At 42.3% G+C, this 18,741-nt stretch overlaps 1 protein-coding gene and 1 long non-coding RNA gene across 15 annotated transcripts in view; one reads left to right on the top strand and one right to left on the bottom strand.

Annotated features, from left to right (window-relative positions):
* LOC308459574 overlaps positions 1-18,741 on the bottom strand; it is a 133,932-nt gene that overhangs the window by 30,580 nt on the left and 84,611 nt on the right. The window lies entirely within an intron of this gene.
* Positions 1-18,741, top strand: part of ZNF385D (zinc finger protein 385D) — a 609,973-nt gene that overhangs the window by 519,076 nt on the left and 72,156 nt on the right. For 10 of the 12 annotated variants that reach the window (XM_080974820.1, XM_080974826.1, XM_080974827.1 and 7 more), the window contains one exon: positions 3,480-3,590. The exons of the other annotated variants lie outside the window; for them this stretch is intronic. In XM_080974820.1, the coding sequence (XP_080830946.1) occupies positions 3,480-3,590 (111 nt within the window). The remainder of the gene's footprint in view (positions 1-3,479; positions 3,591-18,741) is intronic. 12 annotated transcript variants of the gene reach the window in all.

The raw sequence follows: 18,741 nt of genomic DNA, 5'->3' as shown, positions 1-18,741 counted from the left end.
GGGATTTCAGGATTTCAAATGCAGAGGCAAGGGCTTTGAATAAACATTTAGGGGTTTCACAGGCAGGTTCCTGGAAAAGTTAGAGAAAAGAATAAGGAACTATAATGCCTGCTATCTTTATATACAGATTGTTGAGAATATGTTTCTAAATAATCAATATCAGATTTCTGATACCTTCCGCTTTATCTGTCCTGATGGTCCATTTCTTTTACTTTGTTCTTCTGATTCAAGCAGACCATTCATATTCTCCACCCTTTTTTATCTCAGTTTCTCAGAGTTCAGAAATGTGTATGGGTGAGAGTGTGTGTCTGGTCCACTTGCCAGCATCCCTTTCCTGTAACAAACATTTGGGCACTTATCTAATATTTATTTAAAACTTTATGGGTTGGCAGCCTTCCCCTCCCCCTCCCTACAAAACTACTCTAGGAGAAAATCCTAATATAATTCCAGTGCACTCACCCTCACTTGCCTGTCTGCCCTGACTTTGTTAGGGACTGGGATTTATGGAGTTATATTTGGAAAAGCAATTCTGACTTGCTGTATCAAACAGCAATTGGCAGAGTAGAGATTTCTGCATCTGAACCGGCTTTTCTTAATCACTTTGGCTGCCATCCAAACCTCTTTGCATATAGAACTACAAGCACAAATCATGAGGCTCACATTTTAGAGATACATTTTGTAGCCTGTAGAATCCTAGATCCTTAATAAGAGAAATACACTTTGTGAGTATAGTATAGGACATTTTTGTGTGCTTCGGTTGATATAGGTAAGTCCAGTAGATTTTTCTGTTGGGATGCAGAATGGCATCTTCTGGAACCAGGGGCTAGATTATTATGCCTTTGATGTGCAGTCAGTCCCGGGTCATAATCAGTACCATAATAATAAATGTTCTCGTGTCCTATTTATAGTGCTTGATCTCAAGAGATGTTTGTTTTTCCTAGAATCCCTTCCATACATAGAAAAGCTAGCTGACTCATGTGTTTCGTATCTGTGCTTGAAAAATGGTCATGGGTTCTGTTTTAAGATATCATGAATGCAGAATTTGATTCAATGTGTTGGCATTAAATTCAGATTTATGGGTGCTTGCAATTATTGCTACTAGGTCTGGGCTCAAAGTGGTACTAGGCCTGTATTCCTTTTGCCACTGTTTTGAGGTTCACCTGATTTGGGATGGGCATATCAGGCAAACCCCAAAAAAGGGAGTTAAAAGAACCCAAACTAGGTGGTATAAAATGATTCCTGTCATTTGGAGTGGGGGTGGGAGACTTACCATCGAGACAACAAGGCTTTCTCTCACTCCCCACCCCCTCTGGTGTCATGGACTGGCTGAAAGCAGAGGAATGGTGGGAGGCACCAGTTGGTGAACCCCCAAGGAAAGAAAGCTCAGGCAGAGCCTAGGAATTGGTGTCGGGGGTGACAATGAGTGGTCAGATGGAGAACACGGAGAAGACTGGGAGGTGGTGGTGTAAAAAGCTGAAGAGGTAACAGGGTTTAGTGAGCAAGGAGAGTTTGTGGCAGAGAGAAGTCCGGAAGCGGAAGCAGGAGACAAGGGAGGCCAAGAGGCAGAGATGAGTCAGGCTGGTGAAAAAGCCAGGGTGCTGCCCCCTGCTGCAATAAGCCCCCCCCCCCAGTCTCCCAGGACCAGAAGAGGTATGAAGAGGGAGCAACAGAGACAGGCACACCAGCGTAGTCTCAGGTTGCTTGGGAAGGACCCAGGGAAGGAGGAGACTTAGGCAGCTGTGGGAATGCGGGGACCTTCAGTCTCCGCAACTGCCTCATAGGGGCAAGTTCTGCTGTGAAGAGTTGCTGTGCTCCTTAGGCCTGGCACTCCCTCCAAAATGGCTTGTCCCAATCCACCACCAGCAAATGGAAGTGGCAAATTGGAGGTCTCCATATACAGTCCTCTTATTCAGTTGTTCTGGAGAATTCAGATGACATAACTCCAGATCTACTTCATTCCTGTGTTTCCTCTGTAGTCTTCCCATTTTTTCCAACTGCCACTTTTGTGGCCATTTTCAATTGCTTTGGCAAGCATAGCCCTATTGTTTTCCCTCTGTGGAGCAGTGTTCTGCAATATGGGTAGCGACATGTATGGTGATAGTTTCTTCTTCCATGCCTTTCTGCTTTCGTGTTATATTATTACTGATTCTCCCTATTAGTCTTACAGGGGTCAGCAAAATTTTTCAGCAGAGGGCCGGTCCACTGTCCCTCAGACCTTGTGGGGGGCTGGACTATATTTTGAAAAAAAGAGAGAAAATGAATTCCTATGCCCCACAAATAATCCAGAGATGCATTTTAAATAAAAGGACACATTCTACTCATGGAAAAACACACTGATTCCCGGACTGTCTGCGGGCCAGATTTAGAAGGTGATTGGGCCAGATCCGGCCCCCAGGCCTTAGTTTGCCTACCCATGGTCTTTGAGAACAGAAAGTTTTGAGATTGCTTCATGAAACAAGGAAAGCATTTGTAGCTGAAATAGGTTGGCCATGTTGCAAAAATAAAGAACTTGTCATTTTTCTTTGCATCTGTGATATATTTATCCTTTTTTGCACTTCAAATAAAATGCAAAATATGTCTCTCATTGCTCAATAATAAATATTTAAACATCAAAAAATCTTAATGATTCAGAAATCTCGTGAAGCAAGCGAGAGCTAAAAGTAACTGCACAATGAGTCCTTGACACAATAATCCATTCTACTACTTGTTCCTTTCTATTTTTGCTTGAGTCTTCTATCTTAATTTGTCTTATAGCATGCTTCTTTCACCATATTCTTCCCACTTGAGAGTTACTGCAGACACACACACCAAAAAGAGCCAAGAAGGAGAAATGATCCCACTTTCTGTGCCAGAAAAACACAATATATGTGAAAGTTGAAGTGAGTTTCTTTAAGGCTGAAGCAAGGGAGGAAACATTCAGATCTTGTGTAGTAGCTAACTAAAGTTAAGAAAGAACAGTCTGACATGTCAGAATGTTCAGCACATTTCTTTAGGATCCATCAATTTCTTGCAATGAGATTTTCCAAATTTGTGTCCGGTGTGCCCTTCAGAGCTCTTTGTTTCATTTGCACCCAATTTTTATTTTTTGCTTAAAAAATAAAATAAAATTGCTACATCTATACAGATAGAAAGAAAGTGGTATCTTGGGCTGCAATCCTGTGCACACTTATTTGGAAGGAAAACCCCACTGAACTCAGTGATACTTACTTTTAAAAAGACTTACAAGGGTTGTACTGCTAATGTTTAAAAAGAAAATAAGACTTTGGGTTGTATCCAGTGGGAGTCATACTCAGCATAGATAAGCTTGAATTAATGGACATGGCTAATGTAAGTCTGTTAATTTCAGTGGGTCTACTCTGTGTAAAGCTTGGTTGGATACGATCCATTGGCAGTGTGTAAATTCCATTAAGCATTGTTAGCAGAATTGGCAGACTTCCAAGAGAATAGAAAAGCTTTTATTTCTCCTCCTTTTGTTGCAGATGGACCCAATTCAAAAAGCTGTAATAAATCATACGTTTGGGGTTCCTCTTCCTCACAGAAGAAAGCAAATCATATCGTGCAACATTTGCCAGTTGAGATTTAATTCGGATGTAAGTAGATAATTTATATCTTCTTAAAAATATGTATGCATGAGATAATGGGTTTGGGTTTTTGCTTTGCTTTGCTTTGCTTTGCTTTGCTTTTTTGGCAATGGAACCGGTATGATATTATTTCACATTTGCCTCATGGTTATGGAGCAATAATGTATATGATTACTTGATACTCATTGGCTCAGCTTTTCTCTTTCGGTTCTCCTTTCTGCAATTTCAGTTCTACAGCTTGAATTATATATAGCTATAGATAAAGTTATATGGAAGCCTGCTGAACATGGAGGGAAAGGAAGAGCAGATAGGTGCCTAGGCCAACTGGAAGTAAACAAACCACAGTGCCTGGGAAACTTCTCTTCAGCTGCACAGGCAAATGTGGTAGGGATTGGGGGCAGGGGAAAAAGGCTTGGGGAAGAGCTGGACATGGTTTGGGGGGGGCTGGTGGCTTGCCACTCGGATGTAACATTCCCAATATTTTCTCATGTGTGGAATACATGGGTAGAGTCACCATAGCGATCCATTGTTAGAAGTCAGCAAATGTGTCTCTTTTTTGCTCTTCAGAATATGGCAACCTTATTTTCTTGCTTTTCTACAAAGTCTGGCATATATTGGCAACTGAAAAATACAGTGGTACCTCTGGTTACGGACGGGATCCATTCCAGAGGCCTGGCTGTATCCCGAAAAGTCCATACCTGGAGGCGCCCTTCTGCACATGTGAGTGGTGCGCAGATCGCTTCTGCTCATGCACGCGTGGCAAAACCCAGAAGTATACACTTCCCAGTTTGCCATGTTTGCAACCTGAAGATTATGTATTCAGAGGGATACGTAACGCGAAGTACCACTGCAGTGAAAAGGGGGGGGGGAATACTAGAAAGTTGTTCATTTGAATATTCTCAGTGAATATCAATATAACACAGAAAGCGTACAGAACATCCGAACATCTTGATATTCTGCCTTAGGAAGCCTAATCAAATATTGGAGAATGCCCTGCATTTATACAGAACACATGACTAATTTGAGAACATCCTAATACATTTTTGCACAGTTGGATATGCGATGGCTTCTGCTTTTATAGGCATGTGCTGCAAATTTTGAAACATTACCATAGTTTTCCTAAGACATAATTTTAGAAGCTGGTAATAGCACTTGAACTCAGTCTGAAACTGGATGGCCCTAATGTTGTGCTGTAAAAACTATTTGAATACTTTAGCTCAGTTCATTCATTCCCTCCCTCCCTCCCTCCCCCCGCATCTAGAGCCAGGCAGAAAGTTCTCAATTGAGAATGTTTGGCCAAATTGGGGATGGGGTGGGCTGATGGCAAGAGGTACATAAAAGTGAGTCGGAAAGGGCTGGGCGATGGGCTCTGCAGGGTGGTGAATGCTTCCCTCTGTGAGGGAGTCCTCCCAGCCCTGCTAAAAGAGGTGGTCATTAAACCGCTTCTTAAAAAAAATCTCTGGACTTGGCCGATACGGCCAACTATCACCCAATCTCAAATCTTCCATTCTTGGACAAAGTGATTGAACGGGTGGTTGCTGAACAACTCCAGGCTTGCCTGGAGGATGGGGACCATTTGGATCCCTTCCAGTTGGGGTTCAGGCCGTATCATGGGACTGAAACTGCCTTGGTCGCACTGGTCGATGATCTCTGGCAGGCTAGGGACAAGGGTGAAAGCTGTTTCCTAGTTCTTCAGCGGCTTTTGATGCCATCAATCATGACATCCTTCTGCACCGTTTAGAGGAGCTGGAGGCACTGTTATACAGTGGTTCCACTCCCTTCTCCTTGGCCGTGTCCAGAAAGTGGTGTTGGGGGATGAATGTTCAGATCCCTGGGCTCTCACTTGCGGGGTGTCTCAGGGTTCCGTCCTCTACCCCATGCTTTTTAATATCTATATGAAGACAGGGGGTGGGCGTGTGGGACTCCCTGGTCCTGAATGGGGCAACTGTGCCCCTGAAGGAGCAAGGTGCGCAGCTTGGGAGTCATTTTGGACTCACAGCTGTCCATGGAGGCGCAGGTCAATTCTGTGTCCAGGGCAGCTGTCTACCAGCTCCATCTGGTAGACCTTACCTGCCCACAGACTGTCTTACCAGAGTGGTGCATGCTCTGGTTATCTTCCGCTTAGACTACTGCAATGCACTCTACGTGGGGCTACCTTTGAAGGTGACCCAGAAACTGCAGCTAATCCAGAATGCGGCAGCTAGAACTGGTGACTGGGAGTGGCCGCCAAGACCACATAACACCGGTCTTGAAAGACCTACATTGGCTCCCAGTACGTTTCTGCGCACAATTCAAAGTGTTGGTGCTGACCTTTAAAGCCCTAAATGGTCTCGGCCGGTATACCTGAAGGAGCGTCTCCACCCCCATCGTTCTGCCTGGACACTGAGGTCCAGTGCCGAGGGCCTTCTGGCAGTTCCCTCACTGCCAGAAGTGAGCTTACAGGGAAACAGGCAGAGGGCCTTCTAGGTAGTGGCGCCCATCCTGTGAAACTACCTCCCAGCCAGATGGGCAGTGTAGAAATATATATATATATGTAAAGGTAAAGGGACCCCTGACCATTAGATCCAGTCGTGACCGACTCTGGGGTTGCGGTGCTCATCTCGCTTTATTAGCCGAGGAAGCCGGCGTACAGCTTCCGGGTCATGTGGTCAGCATGACTAAGCCGCTTCTGGCGAACCAGAGCAGCACACGGAAACGCCATTTACCTTCCCGCCGGAGCGGTACCTATTTAACTACTTGCACTTTGACGTGCTTTCGAACTGCTAGGTTGGCAGGAGCAGGGACCGAGCAACGGGAGCTCACCTCATCACGGGGATTCGAATCGCCGACCTTCTGATCAGCAAGTCCTAGGCTCTGTGTTTTAACCCACAGCGCCACCCCTCATATATATATATATATATATATATATATATATATATATATATAGTTTGTTTATACTCCTCATTATTAAAATAGCAATATTATTGGCACAGGTGCACAGCTTCATTTAGTCATCATTTATCTTAGTATTTCTTCAGTGAGTTGGCCAGCAATATTTACCTGTGATAAAGTTTCAGGTCATCTGAAGCATAGGAAGTCTGCAGCTACCGCTGTCCTTACTAAACAGATTCTCTGGTTTTAAACTGTGAACAATTATTGATGTACCTGAACAAACTACAAGATGCTGTCACATGAAAACTACCCTAAACTGTGGAGTATTGATGTGCCACGACTCATCTGGCCTTTCCTGTCTATGCCACAGTGCCCCCTTTTGTACCCCAAAAGGATACAAAATTGTGATTACACAAAGGAAATTACTGGATTCACGTTGTGAGTATTCTGCACATAATGGCTTGCAGAGCAGACCAGCCTCATTATGACCAATGCCACAGTTCTAGCTTGGGTACGTTGGACATACTGTAAGTTGTATGAATCAATTTTGGTGCAAAAATCTACGGTGCTGAATTTTCGCTGCTGACTATATTTACTTGGAATAGTGTTTCAGATTCTCAGAGCTCATATTAATACGTGCTGAAAAAGTGCAATTTGGAAACTAAACTAAATACCAATGTTAAGCTATGCTTATCTTGAGCTAAGTGCATTTTTATTCACATTGAAACAATATTTATAAAGGTATGTCACTTTGGATTAAGCTTCTGTTTTGATATGAATTGAAAATGAAGCATTTAAAGGTCTAAAATTGCCATCAGGGACTCACTGCTTCTGCAGATGAAATCCAAAAAGGCAGTTTCAAATGAGTCCCCTGCAGCTCTCAGAAATATGCTTTTTTTCCTGCAAGAACAAACATACAGGTGTATTCATAGTATTGACCTGCACTCTTGATAGATAGAGCTTTGAAAAAATGAGTTTCGAGTGAAATGACTTACAAATCTTGCTCTGCTAGGTTTCTGCAGGTTTAAGTGTGTAGTTGGTGGGGACACTGCTGCATAAATAGGTTGCATTTGTACTGAAGCACATTGTTAAAAGCATAAAACGCCTTCTTGTATGCCTTATAAAGAAGTCTTTAGGGATATTCTGAGAATAGGATTTCTCCTTTCTCCAGCGCTGCTTATTTTCTCTGCATCAGTGGTCTTGTCATGATAATCAACTTTTTTTGTCCCAACCATCAATCACTCTTGATTACAGCTGGGTAGAAGTTCTGTACTGTTGATCAGCTCATCAGTGTGCATAATGTTATACCTGGAGACTAGCGAAAATCATCCCTCAGTGGGAACCTCACTTCACAGCTTTTGTCAAAAGTACTTTCATCTATCTATCACTCCCCTTGCACTTGTCACTTTTCTCTTTGATTGTAGGTCTTGTGAATTCAGATTACTCTTAGTTAGATGGATTTGAATACTGAAATGTCATCCTGGGTTGCAACATGTTTCATTTCACTGTACAAATATCACAGCAATTATTAATACATGAATTACAAATTAAAAGATGACACTGTGCTTTTGCTCAAGGGAAGGAGCAATCTGCACTAATATTTAAGAGTTGACTCGGGGATGTGGTTTAATTTGGTTAAGGTAACACTTTATAATCAATGTTCACTATAAATAACTAGGTAACTGCTAGCAGGGCAGTGGTTTAATTCAAGGGACGCTAACCTTTTTGGGCCAGCACACACATTTCAGCTTGAGAAACTGTTATGGGTATCATGTGTGTACACACACACACACACACACACACAGCAACCAAGCACATACCATAGCCCATTCTATTGGCTACAATGGAATGCTTCTTTCAAGCCGAAATTCACTGGTGCAGGGAGGCAGGGAATTCTGTGGGCACCATGAAAGATCTGTGTGGATGCATGGGTACCTGTTGGTGACCCTTGCTTTAATTTCTTAACAACACAATCCTCCACATGTCTACCCTGAAGCACACTTATTGAATCAAATGGAACTTTTTCCCAGGTAAGTGTTATAGGATTGCAGTGTAAGTGACTAAAGAGTAAATTAATTTCTTTAAATAAATTATGAGCCTACTGTTACTGAAAAATGTGGCAACGCTGGTGCCGCTACAGGTTTGTTTGCACAGGCAAGATGTAGGGAGTATTACTCCTCTTAAATATGGTTTTGGCAGCAAATACATGTGACAGGACTTAGAGACAGCTAGCTAATGCCTGCACTGTTGCACGTGAACCCAAATGTTGCATGTTTGAGATACATCTCTCAGCTTTTGCTAGCCACTGACAGTTCAAGAGAACCCAGGAATAGCATCTGGGCCTACCTGCTTACTGGTTCTGGCATTGCCATGTGGCATCCTTTGAGTTGAGTGACCTGACCCACCACTGAGGCGTCTGTTCTTTATGCCTGTGTTTTACCCCTTTACTTGGCAATTTGGTGGGGAAAGAGGGGCAGGTTCTCCCTGCCACTTGTTTTCCTGTGTATGTTAGTGAACCAGCATTCCTCCATGAAACGTGGGAGAGTTCGCTTGCCATTCCACTAAGTGGCGGCTGTAGAGCAACATTCTTTGAACTGCAACAGAACTGTTTAGCCCATGCAGTCTCCCCAGTACCTGTGCTCACAGGAAGTCACCAGCCTTGTACATATCCAAGAATCTGGATCATTGGCTGAGTTCAGCTCAGGTGATGCTATAACCCTGATCTAGAACAGACTCATTAAAGGTACATTAAAGCTGTGGTACTATTCTGGAGCCTCTCCTAGAAGACTCATGAGCCAGTGATGTATTGCTGTGTTGGAAACTCATTGTGGGCTATTCTAAAGTGTATTTTAGTATGTGTGTATGGATCTGTTTCAAATAGGCCAGAGCTCGATTGAAAGAAGTGATCTGCAGTGCCAGCCGGCGAGTCTACTCAGAAGTAGATCCTATTGATTTTGGGTATAGGATTGCAGCTTTATTCTACTTTAAAACTCACATAACTTTTAATTAGGTATTGCACTTGCTAAATATAGTAGATTCTGATACAGGTTTACTGCTGTAAGCAATGATGCAGATCAATGTGAAGATTTACCAGGGGTCTAGAGGTCATGTAAGCAGGAAAAGAAATACAGGCTACAAAATCATGAGGTATTCTTATGCAACATCAGAAGCACAAGATAGAGCCTTTGGCTAATTAAGCAATCTATGCCCTTTTAAACTGTGTGTGGAGAGGTTATTGTTTTTTCTTTGTTACTATGTTACGTATTTTTGTGTTCTTATCTTGTAAACTGCCCTGTGATCTTCAGGTGAAGGGCGGTATAAAAATTGATTGAATGAATGAATATGGATAATGTTATATTTCCTATAAATATGATATTTCCAAAGCACCAAGTAAAAATGACAAAGTATTAGAGAACCACAAGAAAGGGACTTGATTAAAATCTCATATTTTTTCTCTCTATAAATGGTTTAATTAGTAAAAGCTAGTTTTCCTATTCCTTCTGGCCATATTTTAGGACAGTGATCAATTATGTTAATTACCTTAAGCAATGCTAGGAAACAGATGGTATCAAATTTCCATTAGACCTGCAAAATTCAGTATCACTTATTCTGTTTCACAGAATATTATAAAACTACTGGCAAATGTTTTCTTTTAATAAGCCAGTAATGTGCATAACAGTAATTTTTAAAAGATGAAGCACTCACTCCAGAGAACTTGCTTTGTCGTATTCTAACCTGATGATTTTTCTTAACACAAACTGAATGATCTCAGGGTAGAAAACACTATTTGTCTTCTTGAGTAAATCTTTTCCTTCAACCAGATTTCCATCACTTGCACACACAAACATATTTCACTTTGTAGCACTTTATTTATTTTTTATGGTTTAATAATCAATATGACCATGTTGTGGTATTAAAAGTTTATAGCAAACTGTATTACTTTTCCAAAGACCTGTCAGTCCTCACTGCTCTTTAAAAGAAAAAGAAAAAGAAAAAGAATAAAAAGAAATCTGGCTGCTGTATACTCAGATCTGATATCTCTTTTCTATTATAATCCTAGTTGAACAGATTGCCATAATTTATCTGTCATTATTCATCTATTTATCCTGTAATATAATGTTTCTATCAAAATTGTATGTGGTGATAAATGCTTACAATGAAGCCCATTGTAATGATAAGCAGGTGCAAAGCAACAGCAATAAGTGAATATCAGTATTTGGAGCTGCAGAGAAATATGAAGTATGGCAAATGAAATTTTTATCTCCCTTGAGATGGATTATTGAACATTACTTAAAAATGACAAGGCATTTGATGTTTATTATTCAGGTTCTGCCTGGCCAAATCCATGGTTTATACACAGTACTAACTGTGGCTTCTTATGTCTAAATCTGATGCCCACATACCTGAACATAAACCTCACTGAAACTGTAGGATTTAGTTCTTGAAAGCATAAATAGGATCGTGCTGCACAAGGTTCGCTGTTTGAAGACAATGGCCCAGTTTGCACATAACATTAAACCATGATTACGAAGACAGACCTCAGGAAGGCATGGACTTGTGCACTATTCTCTGTTGTGCCCGCCAGGGGAATATCCTGCTCCCTTTTTAATTTAACCAAAGTTTGGTGTTGTAGCCGAACCCTAAATTGTGATTCGTCTTAACTATATCTTGCTGGAACACGCCAACTTCTTTGACTACGGTTTGCAATTGGTTTGTTTCAACAAATCATGGTTGTAGTCAGAAGTGACTCACCTGGTGAGGTGGAACATTAATGCTAGCCAGTTACCATGACGGAAGGAAAAGGTGGTGCGGAGGGAAGGAGAACTTTGTGGAGGTACCAGGAGGAGTGCCAGAATGGCTCCACCATTGGGCCCGCACAACCAATATATTGCCAGCTCTCCCTCTCAGTAAGCTTCAGCAAAGCCACTGTTAAGAAGCTACTGTGGCTCCATCTCACTGGATGAGTTGCTTCTGGTTTTGGCAAATCTGAAACAGAAGCTTCCAAGTGCCTTACAGCTGTGCTTGAGAAAGCGGTGGGAGCACACAAGCCCAAAGCTCACCTAAAGCTTATCATTATGTCCAAACCAACCATGATCAAAGCTTGCCCCTTGCGCATTTTGGTAGACATGCAAATCTGTTTAATTTTAATTTGTTCTTAGCCTGTTGTGGTAGTCCGCACTGTTTCCTCCACAGAATTTCTGGGCTTTTTCTTAAGCTCTAAGCTGGATTTATGGCTTTTAGAAAGTCTGAATGGGCTCTGAATTAGATGTTGATTCAGAGGGCAGGTCCACACAAGGGCAGGAATCCGAATTCAATCCACAGTTTCACAAGCCAAACAGCCAATTCAGTGTGGCTCCTTTGAGTTCTAAAGGACCCAAACCGCTGCTTTGTGAGGGCATTTGGAAGCCAATGTGCTAGCAAGGTTTAATAAGCTATAAGGTGGCCCTGCATATAAACCTTCATCTTCCATCCAAAGCAAAGCCATGCCTTGTCCTCCAGGTCTTTTCTCCAGTCTACAGTGAGTGATTGGAAGTGGGAAAGCAGCACAAAGCCCTCCTCCTTTTCCTTCCATTCTGCAAACAAACAGAAACTCTGGATTCCCACCCCAATCCTGCTTGTGTCAGATCACACAGATATTTCTGGTGCCACCTTAACTGAAAAGATTGTAAACAGCAGCACACCAGGCGGAAGCAGGATGGGGTTTGCATTTTGCTGTACATTTTGGGTTTTCCTAGGATTGGGGAAATCCAAATTCACAGGTAGGAACAAATGTGCCATGAGAGAGAGAATTCTGTAAGCACTGATTATTAGAATTTTTGTGCACATCATCTTGGAAACTTAAAATCATAGACTTGTAGAGTTGGAAGGGACCCTGAGGTTCCTCTAATCCAGTGGTGGCCAAACTCAGCCCTCTAGATGTTTTGGGACTACAATTCCCATCATCCCTGACCACTGGTTCTGTTAGCTAGGGATGATGGGAGTTGTAGTCTCAAAACATCTGGAGGGCCGAGTTTGGCCACCACTTCTCTAATCTAACCCTCTGCGTTGAGGCATGTGACCTCTCTTTCTTACAAAATGTTCAACCACTCTATGGTGCAAACACTATAAAGCAAACACCTTAATTTTAACCGGGAAGAGTAGTTGCGACTAGAGCTACTGCGCTATGTTCCTTCCAACATGTTTTTGTTGAATTGCTGGACTAACAGAGGATGACTGCATTTAAATGTGCTGTGTACTGAAACATGAACTGCCTGCAGGAAAAGGCTGGCCTTTAGTTTCACCACAGGGTATTCAGCATGTGCAAAAATGCATTTACCAAGTGATGAGTGATGGATTGGCATATGGGGTCCTTTGAACTGGGAGTGATTCAGTGTCTGCTTGTGAGATTCTCTTGTATCAACACCAAATAGGATAAGGCAATGCTACACTGATATTTGTGGCCAGTTTCTAATCTGTTTTGCTATGCTTTTTGTGTGTTGCTCATGCACTGCAGTCAATGGAGATACACCGAACAGGCACAAGTAAAGCCAGCCCCTTAATCAATTACAGAAACAAGAAGTACTATCTCTAATTTTCTTTTTAACCTGCATGTTAAATTAATGCCTAAAAAAAAAGAAGAGGAGCTGTAACCTTTGCAAATCTTACGCAACTATGCACATGCAGTTTAATTCGTCCTGTAGGATGAAGCAAATATTGTCAAAGATAATAAGTTCCTTCTGCAGGCTCTTTCAGTTCTAATAAGCTAAATTGGATGATGGCAGGGCCTTAAAAGTATAAAAGAGCTTGAGTCAGGACCATTTTAAATATTATGCTAGTGTAGAGTCTCAAGCAAGTAGGATTTGCAGATGTGTCAGAATTATAGGGTGTCTATAATCTTTAGGATATTACCTATTTCCAATTATCTGTTGGATAAATGTGCCTATCCTGTCCATTGTATTGATATATCTTAAAATTTATCATGGCTGATCTTCCCTAGGCACATGGAAGAGGTGGGACAATTCGAAATGTGGCAAGAGCAACAGAATTAAGTGTTTTCCCACTCAGTCGTAGAGGTGAATAAGGCCCACATCTGTTAGTATCTGCAGAGGGAAAGTGTTCCAAGCGGTGTAAAGACCTTTAGTAGGGTTGACATTGGTGGAGGCGCCTATTTTAATACATTACTATGCTGCTAGAAAAAGAAGTTCCAATGCTATTTTTTAAAATGTGCTGTACATAGTTTAAGACCTGGAGTGAAACAAAGGAAGGGGGTAAGGACAGATGAGAGATCTCCCCACCCCTAAAAAAAGAAAACCTGCTTGCCTCTCATTGCATGGAACTAGCTTGTATGTGCAAACCTAGGTTCCTGCCACTAAACCTTCTTTGAACTGCAGTCCACAGTTCCTCTGCTGAACTCATGGAACCTACACGAGTTAACAATACATGTGCATTAGGTAGGCTGAAAGGAATGTTCCCTTTCAGCTGAATAAACTGTTCCGCTGTAGATTCTAATTCATTCCCAGTGGACAACTTCTTGCCCTACTGGCAAATTTGCACCAGAAAGCCCCTGGCTTAGCTTGCCGGCTTTAAGTCTTTCCCCGACTGGTGATATGCTTGAAGAAGCCTATTAGTTTCACCATGTATAAGAAGCCTGAAGGTGATAATACATCTTAAGTCTGTGAGCTGGAAGGGAAAATATCTGGTTCATATTGGAAATATGATAGACTTTCATTTATTAGTTGTGAGCAGATGTGGCAGTAATCCAGAATCTGGAGCAATTACTGTTAAAGACTGGGTGTATGGGGGGAGAGAGAGAGACTGGGGACATTAAGAACGAACAATGTCATAGCATTGTAGCCTTGGCGGAAAAGTTGCATTGGAATCATTGCAGCCGGAGTGCAGATACATCTCGTATTCTCCTAAGTATTTATGTTGCTTGGCAGAACGGTTGTATGAGTGGGTTGAAGTGATGCCAAGACATTCTTTGCACTGGAAATGATTTTGCACCAGTGGTATGGTCCTGCTGGACACCACACAAGTTCAGATTAAACTCATGGCAGAGCCTCTGATAAATAGGCACAATGGCCTGCTTCACAAGTGATGCTGAACCAAAGCTAGACCATACTTCATAAAACAAATCTCACTTAAACTATAAGTCACCCTGCAGATGATCAAACAAACCTTGGGTTGTTTTGTGAAAGTGTGGCTTGTTCCCCCTCTGCTCCTGCCTGCTTACCATCTACCTCTTGCTCCTTCACACACCCTACTTGAAATACCAAAAATCTTTGCAGCACCCGCGCTGTGGGTTAAACCACAGAGCCTAGGGCTTGCCGATCAGAAGGTCGGTGGTTTGAATCCCCGCGACGGGGTGAGCTCCTGTTGCTCGGTCCCTGCTCCTGCCAACCTAGCAGTTCAAAAGCATGAAGTGCAAGTAGATAAATAGGTACCGCTCCGGCGGGAAGGTAAATGGCGTTTCTGTGCGCTGCTCTGGTTCCCCAGAAGTGGCTTAGTCATGCTGGGCACATGACCGGGAAGCTGTACGCCGGCTCCCTCGGCCAGTAAAGCAAGATGAGTGCGCAACCCCAGAGTCGTTCATGACTGGACCTTTACCTTTACAGGGGTCAGGGGTCCCTTTACCTTTACCTTTACTACTGCTGTGGCTTCACCATGTCCCAATGGCCCATCTCATTGGCTGTCTCTGAGAGTAAGGGTGTAGAAATGTTCTCAGAGCTCTCAGCCTATTGTTTTCAACTGCCAGTTTCCACTCAAAGTTTTTAACTCTTTCCTCTGTCACCTTAAATGTTACTCTGTACCATTACTCCCCACCCTTTAGATGGTACCCAAATCACTCTCCCCCCCCAAAAAAGTGAAGTGTTTGAATATATCTCATTGGGAAGACACAATCAAACATTGTGGCAAACATTCTGGAAAAGAAAAAATTGGAGAGAAGGAACTCAAGCTCTTTAGCAGGCAAGATCTTATGTCCCATAACTTGACATTTCTCTCTTGAGGGAAAAGATTGAAGGGTGGGACCACATTGTGTCCATGTGTTGATAAAGTTTGGGTTTATTCCAAGGGAGTCTGTGCTGCTTCTAACATCCCTGCTGCTTTTGGGAGGGGGGACTTAAGATAAATATGTGGTGGGTGGGTGTGTTGCATACTTAACAATGTGGCTATCTCAGCTGAGGTTTTCTTGCTTTTAAAACATTTTTAAAAGCACCATGCTAATTTGAACAGCCATGATTTGTAAAGTGCTAGCAGCAGTTTGTTTTTTAAAAAGTTGAGTAAAACATTTGAGTAAAGTGATGAAAGCTGGTCATAAAGGACAATAGCCCCTTTAACATTCTGTTTAAGCTTTCCTCTCCACATCCCAGCTGTGCAGTAAAGGCAGATCACAGCGAAGAAACCTCTGTAAAGAGATGCAATCTGTTAAGAAGGGACAGAAGTCCCTTTAAGATGCTGGATGTAGAGGTGTTGAGTGAGGAAAAGATCATTTTACCAGGCAGACCTAGCAATGACATCATCTTTGCTAACACACTCAGCAAGAGCTGCTGGGTAATTTCATTTTTCAGCCACTCTTGGTATCATCTCTGTAGCTTACAGTGCAATGTGAATGGGACAAACAAACAAACATATACTTAAGCCATAGTTCAGAATCTGTCTGAGTTCACATTAAACCATAGTTTAGGTCAGGTTATTTTTTTGCTAACAAACCATAGCAAATAAAACATAGTTAAGGCACTGTGCTGGATTTGCACATAATACTAAGCCATGGTTTATTAAGTACTGTTTATGTAAACCACGGTTTAACACTAAGTGCAAACCAGGCCACTGAGTCAGAAACCATGAAGAGTAAATAGATAAGCACAATGAACAGTGTTGTGCATATCTAATAATTGTTTCACCACATATTTTGCTCTAACTCACATTTGCAAGGAATGTCAGTTCCCCATTTTACAGAAGACAGAACCTCTGGAAGATGTGCTTTATGTAGCTAAATTATTACTTGGTAAGAATGGTATTTCAAAAATACTTAAAGAAAATCATAATTAATAGGCCCACCCACTAAAACTAATGAGAGAAGTATGTGACATTTGCTATTACCAAAATGCTTTCCAGAATGCTGGGCTTTTTGTATAATTTGTGGTTTGGTAAGCAGAGATATTATGCAAGGTTAGGCATTTGTTAGTGAAGTTCTTTCAGTAGAAAGGAGACCTGTGGAATTTGTTCATTATTCAAAACTAAAATACATCCAAGGGATAAATCTGCAAATTATGGTGCAACTAATCAGTTACAATGCTGTGATGGGATAATGATTAAAAGTAAAATATTATCTTAACGAGTCAAGACACGCAGAGGAAGAAGACACTGGACAAGAGGAAGCAGAGCAGAAGTCATATAATAAAGTTGCATTGTTTGTAAGGTTGAGTTTGGGATGGTCTGCAAAGTGGAGGTTGGTCACTCACCTGCCTAATGTGAAACTCGTAATGACAGGAAATAACTACATTGCACAATATCAGACAATGTGCCATTGAATGTACTTGTTGAGAACAGAGTGGCTGTGTTCAAGTGCTATGGTTTTCTATCATTACCTAACATGAGCGTTACTTAATACAAGCACAGTTTTCTCAATGGATTATCTCTTGCTTTTTAAATTAAATTATGTGAATGGGGTCTGAAGGCACATGGTTCGGATCTGTGCTGATGCAGGTCTAGCCCTATCAGCTGTCAGGATGGGAGACAGTAGTAGCTGATCAGGTGAAGTGGATGGTTATGACTGCGCTGCTGAGTGGCAGCTCTTCCTATTTTGGGTGGGTGTGTACAGGCAGCAAACATTTTTCATGGGGGTTCCATTCCTGGTTCCCAGGTGCATTGGTGGAGCCTGCTCCACCCCATTCTACCCTGTTTTGCCCCACCTGAGCCCCATTCTGCCCTTTTCTGGGTCTAAAAGGACCCGCGCATTGGCAGTCGCTTGTCAGTTGGACATGTGCAAAATGGTAGCAGCATATGTATGTGTGTGTGTGTGTGTGTGTGTGTGTGTGTATCAGGGGTCAGCAACCTTTTTCAGCCGTGGGCCAGTCCACCATCCCTCAGACCATGTATGTGGTAGGCCAGACTATATTTTTTGGGGGGGAAATGAATGAATTCCTATGCCCCACAAATAACCCAGAGATGCATTTTAAATAAAAGCACACATTCTACTCATGTAAAAACACCAGGCAGGCCCCACAAATAACCCAGAGATGCATTTTAAATAAAAGGGCACATTCTACTCATGGAAAAAAACACGCTGATTCCCAGACCGTCCGCGGACTGGATTGAGAATGCGATTGGGCTGCATCTGGCCCCTGGGTCTTAGGTTGCCTACCCCTGGTATGTATGTGTATATGTGTGTGTGTGTGTGTGTGTGTGTGGATAGATAGATAGATAGATAGCTATGGATATCTTTCCGCTGACAGGACTCAAGGCAACTTACAGATAGAAACAATTGCCCAAAACATAGCTACCCTCTATACCATTTCCCCAGCCCCCACTAACTGAAGACTATCTAAGAACCACGTCGGCTCCTCTGAGAAGGAAATTTTGCAAATACCGGTATAAATAATGTGGCTTCACAACTGCTGTATTTTTTTCCCATTTGAGGAGGGGATTTTATGTAAGACTGCAGATCTAAGTGGAGTGATTTATTAATATAAACAAGATGTGTAGACAACCAACACTGAAAACAGCTTGACCACCTGCATCTCGTGCAGTGGTGGAGTTACTTAAAATTAGTTTGGCCTGACCACTTTCTTACAAATAAGGGCTTATCCACATCTCTTCTTGTCCCACTGCTTTCTCCCAGGGAAAACTGCTCTCTAGCACTCAATCAGAGCAAATGGCAATTTGGGTTTTCTCCGGATTGACATTTGCTCCGACTCAGAGCTCAAGAGTGGATTTTCCCTGGGAATGGATCAAAGCAAGGACAAAACCACTCGGACCCATGCCTAGAAAATGCGGGTCAAGCAGAAAACTGCTCATACCTGAGACAAGCAGAAATGTGGATGAAGGACATCTCATGTTTAAAAGCCCCCAGTTCCAACATTATATTGTGGTTCGAGGACCCGACCCCCGTGATGTGAAATAAATACACAAGGACACGTGATATAAGGTTAATGGGCAAGAAAAGGCCACAACTTTATTGATTACAGCAGTGAAAAGGTATTGGCTTAGGCATTGGATGTCTAAAACAAGGGGGTTTATTCACCAGTAGGTGGAGCCTGTTGATGCTAATCCAACTATAGGCTCTCCCCTGATGTCACCGGGGGTCGTG

This window comes from Podarcis pityusensis (genome assembly GCF_964106645.2).
Source record: "Podarcis pityusensis genome assembly, chromosome: 12".
In the NCBI taxonomy this organism is placed as follows: domain Eukaryota; kingdom Metazoa; phylum Chordata; class Lepidosauria; order Squamata; family Lacertidae; genus Podarcis; species Podarcis pityusensis.
Note: the sequence above shows the minus strand (reverse complement) of the source record. Positions and strands in the feature narration are given on the sequence as shown.